This window comes from Meriones unguiculatus, chromosome 2, assembly GCF_030254825.1.
Source record: "Meriones unguiculatus strain TT.TT164.6M chromosome 2, Bangor_MerUng_6.1, whole genome shotgun sequence".
NCBI lineage: Eukaryota > Metazoa > Chordata > Mammalia > Rodentia > Muridae > Meriones > Meriones unguiculatus.
Genome location: NC_083350.1, coordinates 50,292,930 through 50,299,460, shown reverse-complemented (window position 1 = coordinate 50,299,460; position 6,531 = coordinate 50,292,930). Strand labels below are relative to the sequence as shown.

Genomic DNA, 6,531 nt, shown 5'->3' with positions numbered 1-6,531 from the left:
TCCAGCTTCTCTCTTGTGTCATCTTTGTTCTCAGATGGTCTGTCCTTTCCTTGATTTCTAAGCTATGCAGTTATTTTGGGGGGTTTTTTGTGGGTTTTTTGTTGTTGTTGGTGGTGGTGGTGGTTTTTTTAAATAAGTCTGCTGGAACCCTTACAATGTATATTAAATAAATACACATTGATTGTTTTGTATTTTTTTTTAAAAAAAAAGGAAGTTAGAGACCTGTTGCAGGACACACGTAGACTGGACTATTAAGACTGGTACCTCACCTTCTTTTAGCTGTATAGGTTGTAGCAACACAGAAAGATGAAGCTTACTTTAATAGTATGAAGAATGACTCTAGGGCAGGGTGTGATGGCACATGCCTTTAATCCCAGTGCTGGGAAGGCAGAAGCAGACCTGGTCTACACATCAGGGATAGCCAGGGCTCTGTTACGAAGTTGAATCACCATTTGGGGAGGAATCAAATCAACAGGAATGTTTTGGTGGTCACCTAAAAAACTTTAAAAACTTTAGCAGCCTAGTGTGGTGCACAATTAAACAAGTTTTAAACTTTCATCTTGTTTTGGTGTATTTGGTAATTTTGATGGGAGGCTTTGTCTGTTCTTTAGATGTATATAAGAGTTTAGTAAAACCACTTTTCTTGTGGTTCATTATTTTATATTGTGACATCCAGTCATTAAAGTTCACTGACCACCAGAACTAAATTTAGAAAGCTGTAACACCGACAGCACTGCACGCAGCTATGGACCCAAGGTGAGCTTCAAGAGTGAAGCGCCATTTTTCCCATTGCTTGCTATGATGTTAGGACGAGGTGTGCACTAGTACTGTCTAAGCAGTGACTTCACCGAGCAGGACTCTCTGTCACCAAACACAACAAAACCTTTTCTTGGCTTCTTTACTTTCTGTTTACTGGAAGAACAGGAGATGGTACAGAGAATGATGGGTAATCTAAAGTGAATCAACAGCCCCTAAGTGAACCAACAAAATGCTGAATTCCTGTCCAGGCCGAGACCTAGAGACAGGGAGCTAATTAGAACTCTCTTCACCTCCATGGATCCTCAAAGCACAGTAGTATACCCCCGTCCCTTTAGCTTCTTCCTCAATATAAAGCCTGGCTTCTCTGAAAGAAAGAGAGAAAATGAGTGCAGGTAAAGACCACACTGCTTCCCAAACGCCTGATTCTCATGGCCCCAACTAACAGCGCCATAGCAGTGTAGAATATATAACTATACTTGGAAAATGAACCATACTATTTAAGGCTAGAGTAGAAAATCCAGGATGTCTACTCTGAAATGTTACTCAAGTGTGGAAGCCATGCTAGTACACAGGTGCATCCTTTTCTCAGAAATCAACAGGAATGTTTTGGTGGTCACCTAAAAAACTTTAAAAACTTTAGCAGCCTAGTGTGGTGCACAATTAAACAAGTTTTAAACTGTAACCCACATCTAGAACAGATTAAACAATGCCTATATTTATGAAATATGATCAACTCTAGATGTTGGTGATACTTGCAACTAAACAGGGAACCAAGTTATGTCACACTCACAACACCTAACCGTTCAAGATGCATATGTAGGTTTATGAAGAAGCCCTGATAACCGCGATCAAGTACATAGGGTCTCGGGTTCACCCTGTGGATCCCACCACCAGCAAAGGCAGTGATTTTCCCATTTCAGTGGGATTGTGGGAAGAAACCGTATAATATAAATAAAGATCTCTCCACAAAGTTTGAAATTTGAGGAAGGGAAGACAAACCCAAAATCCCCAATCAAACTCGTCGTTGGTCTTGAAATCTTTGACATCTGGAGCTGTGGTTCTCACACTTGTGTGCTCAGACAAGGGTTCATCAAGACACTTCAGTATTCTTCCGCAATTTCTATCATCACCCTCCTGCTGTATTCATAGGCCAAAAACAGAGCAGCATTGGAAGGAATGGCTCGAATTATAGTGGCTTTCATTCCAGAATACAAGGCTAATATTCCTTCACTTCTCACAACACTTATAAAGGTTCCTATTAATCCTGCCGGCCTCCCAAACATAGAAAGAACCTGGATTCTGGATTTAATTGAGTCCACTGGGAATATGATAAGCCAGAGACAGATCCCAGCAAAGCCTCCACTTAACATCAAAGGGACAGGGCCTAGTTCATCCTTTGATCCTCCTGATGCAAAAAATGATCGACCGAGTTCATAGCCCCCAAAGTAGAAGAAATAGCCAGGTACTTCCTGAGTTAGAGTGGTCAAGAATCCACGATAGAAGCCTAAGGGACCCTCCTTCATGAAGATACTCTTAACCATGGACCAAATTGTGTTATAGCTGTGTCTTATCTTCCCTGACATCTTCATTTCATACATGGTCTGCAGCCGGCACTTCACGAGCTCAGTGGGACAGAGAGCCAGCGCAGCAAAGGCAGAGGCCATTGACCCAGCAGCAGCATTCTGGAAGTCATTCAGCTCCTCACTGTCGTCCACTCTGGCCACTTCCCTAACAAAATCTTGGCAGAAGCCGTAGCACATGAATAGAATAGAGCTCTGGGCGACGTAGGCTAGCAGTGCAGGGCTGGTTCCTCTGTATAAGCCCCAGAAACCCACTTGGTTGTAGGTCTTTAGGAAGCAGTCAACGAGGCCTTTGTACAGGGTGGGGAATGTCTGCATCTTCACTTTGATGGTGTCGAAGGGCTGCCCGGTCAGCACACACGCTGCGCCCCCTATAGCGCCCGCAGTGAGGTCTATGGCGGTTTGGATGGCACGGTTGACTTCAGGTTCGTCCACATCCCCATGGGTGTCGTCAGAAGGCAAGTTTCTGTAGGCATCCACGGCCGCCGCTGTGAGCCTTGTGTCTCTGTCTCCTTGCCAAGGCCACCCTGGCCGCTCAGGAATAACCCCCGAGCACGCGCATCCACCAGCGCCCCACTGTCCCCGCGGGCGGCAGCAGAATGCTTCCAGTGATTGTGATATGGCCACTTCTCCCATAATTATGTGCGAGGAGATTCTTCGTTTAGTGAGGGTGTAAATCAGTGGTAGCATGTGCTTTCTTAGCCGGAACCTCAGCTACTTCACCGTCAATACCACAGCAAGTTGAGGCTGGAAGGATGCTTCCCCTTTAAAGACCAGATTTCCCCGTTTCTTACCGCGAAAAATGTCACAGATGTTCTCAGTTGATCCAGTCTGAATTAAGCCAAGCGGAAGAGAGCTTCGAAATAAAAGACAGGCCATGCACAGGGGTACATGCCTTTAACTCCAGCATTCAAAAAGCTGGAGGCCAGCTTTGAGTTTGATACCAGCCAGGGAGAGTGAAACTCTGCCTCAAAAATTAAGACAAAATGTCCAATCCCCATCCGGAAAGGCAAAGAGGATGGACATCAGAAGAAGAAGAAAACAGGAAACAACCTAGGAACCTACCACAGAGGGCCTCTGAAAGCCTCTGCCCTTCAGACTATCAAAGCAGATGCTGAGCCTGATGGGCAACTGTCGGGCAGAGTGAATGGAATTTTAGGTAAGAACTGGGAAATAGTAAGAGCTGGAGAGGACAGGGTCTCCACAAGGAGAGCAACAGAACAAGAAAATTTGAACACAGGGAACTTCCCAGAGACTCATACTCCAACCAAGGACTATTCATGGAGATAACCCAGAACCCTTGCACAGATGTAGCCCAGGGAAGTTCAGAGTCCAATTGGGTTACATAGTAATGTGAAGAGGGACTGCCTCTGACATAATCTGATTGGCCTGCTCTTTGATCACCTCCCCCTGGGGGGGAGCAGCCTTACCAGGCTATAGTAGAGGACAATGCAGCCACTTTTGATGTGAACTGACAGACTAAGATCAGAAAGGAGAGGAGAACCTCCCCTATCAGTGGACTTGGGGAGTGGCATGCAAGCAGAGGGAAGAGGGAGGGTGGGATTGGGAGGGGAGGAGGGAGGGGCTTATGGGGGAATGCAGAATGAATAAAGTGTAATTGATAAAAAAAAAAAAAAAAAGATCAGAAGGAGAGGAGAATCTCCCTATGAATGGAATAGGAAAGGGGCATAGGAGGAGAAGAGGGAGGGAGGTGGGCTTGGGAGAAGATGAGGGAGTGTGTCTAGCAGGGATATAAATTAAATAAATTGTAATAAATGATAATAGTAAAAAAAAAATTAAGACAAACTATTTGAGAGCTGCTACATTCGAGTCCATGGCACAAAGGGAAGGGAAGGCAGGGTCTGAGTTCCACAGATACACTACCTTGGAGGTATAACCAAACTTGGGGTCAGAGTGCTGAAATGTTTCATTTTAAAGTGAGGGTTTAGTCAGGTGTAGTGGCACATGCTTTTAATCCCAGACAGAGACTGGGAGACCTCTCCGTTCAAGGGCAGCCTAGTCTACAAAGCCAGTTCCAGGACAGCCAAGGCTAGCTACATAGAGACCCTGTCTCACAAACAAAATTAAACAAAGCAAGAACAATGAGGCATTAAAAATCAGCTTGTGCATGTAAGAGGTAGGCAGTTTTGGTTTTTGTTTTGCAGTAGATGGCCTTCTCTTTGAAGGATGTGCAACTGACACTGGAAATGTTTTTCTGGAGATAATATTCTAAGATTTTTTTAAAGTTTTTTTTTTTTATGAATGTTACATGTATGTGCACCACTGAGAACCTAGTGCCTGTGGAGATCTGAAGGGAGTTGGATTCCCTCAATCTGCACTTGTGATTGGTTGTAATCTACCATGTAAGTACTAGAAACCTAACCGGGTCCTCTGTAAGAGTGCTCTTTTTAATGGGCCTGACCCCGACCATCTAATCTTGAATGTGTGTGTGTACGCCTCAACACTGGGTCCCTACAGTAAATATACATAGGCTTGCAAACGAGTTCCTGCATTTTCAAGCTGCCATCCACCTCATTCACATTTAATCGTTGCCTGTTCTGGGTTGGGACCTCCACTGGTTTAATTTACACAGAAAAACAAACTTTCTAATCTCTGTGAGACGGGGAAAGTTACCTGGCTTCAAGGGGTAAAAATCAGGAATCAACAGCTCTGAGCACAGACTTTAATGAGATCCTATCCTTACCCTTAGTTAACATCAATGGTGACATTAGGAAAAAACTGTGGAAATGAGATTCACACACTGATAAGGCTACTCATATTTTTAGACAAGGTTTCTAAAGGGTCTATGTAACAAAATCATTTTTTCATTAAAAAACTGCATAAATCTGTTATGCACACATCAAATAAAGGTGTGCGCTAATACTTCTTAAAATGTTAATGTAAATTATCCTAGTTAGTTGGTATGAGAGGGTGTTGCTCCTTTGTAACTTAAATTACTTTATAGGGAATCTTTAGTATTTTAAAGTGTTATTTCTTCAAAATTTGCTCATGGAGGCAAGACCTGCATGCAGCTCAGTGACACAGCAACTGCCTAGCACTCCCAGCACCCCAGCAAACACACACACACAGACAGGAAAATAAAACACCTGTTCATGAACCCAGAAATACTGAAAAATATTCATCTCTGTACCATACTCCTCAGCCAAGATACGCATGAGAAATGTGAATCTTTCACAATAATGCAGGATTTATTTGGATCTCAATCTTCAGTTAATGCTTTACTTTTAATATCTATGTAACAGATAATCATTCCTTATGCCATTTTTAATATTAATATAAAGGTGCTCCAAAATAATTAAGGCTATAGAAATACATTGTCAACTTTTATGCTGCAGATATTTGAAAACTTTCCAAATTATAAACATTGATTTAGAGCCTTTGCTGAATCTGAAACAAAAGCTAATTAAAACAAACATTTTCTTTTCTTTTTTTTTTCAGATGGGGAAGATCAATGTATTTAAATTGAACAGCACACGCGCAATGCCAAGTTGAGTGTTCTTTACCAGTTGGTTCAAGTACGGCCTCATCTCTTCTCTATATGGTCAGCAATGGCACTGAGTAAACAGAGACTTCATCCATCCTCAGGACAAAATCCTGGAGGGAGTCGGGGGAAGTCAGGAGACCACAATCCCAATCCTGGAACTGCCATGCCCTCACTGTAGACACACATGCCCCTGGAGCATGCAAATGTGAGGAGGTCTATTTACAAGATTGTTCAAAGTGTCATTTTGCTAATGTTCATTGAGTCTAAGGTGATTCATACCTGAGTGCAGCCGGCCACAGGGGTAGGAAGCCATGTCTGTGTGTGCAGCTTGTCTCATTTTCAGCTGTGCTCTGCTGCATCACACGTTTCAGGAAGGCCTGTATACTCTTACAGTACCTGCTTCTAAACTGTGTCTTAAAGTAGGAGAACCGTAGAAACAAACTGGCTGACACAAGTTGATTAGTGAGAAAATGCAGTCCCAAGGAAGCTCCTAGTGGACACTTAGTGATCCATGCACAGCTCTGTAAGGAACATGGGTCCCCCTGCAGAACTGTCTGCTGCATGAGGAGTGAGCCCAGTTTCCTTGATTTGCTTAGTCTGGGAGGAAGAATTCTGGCCTCAGTGTCCACTTGGCCAAGCACTTTAAAACAACCATTTTCTAAGCCAGGCCTGACCACACACACCTGT

The 6,531-nt window shown here is 43.5% G+C and overlaps 1 protein-coding gene across 1 annotated transcript; it reads right to left on the bottom strand.

Moving 5' to 3' along the window:
- Positions 1-894: 894 nt before the first annotated feature.
- Positions 895-3,413, bottom strand: LOC110557116 (mitochondrial ornithine transporter 2-like). Its single transcript, XM_021651269.2, has one exon. It carries the CDS (start codon positions 3,027-3,029, stop codon positions 1,860-1,862), a length of 1,170 nt encoding a protein of 389 aa, XP_021506944.2. The 5' UTR covers positions 3,030-3,413; the 3' UTR covers positions 895-1,859.
- Between the last annotated feature and the right edge of the window lie 3,118 nt (positions 3,414-6,531).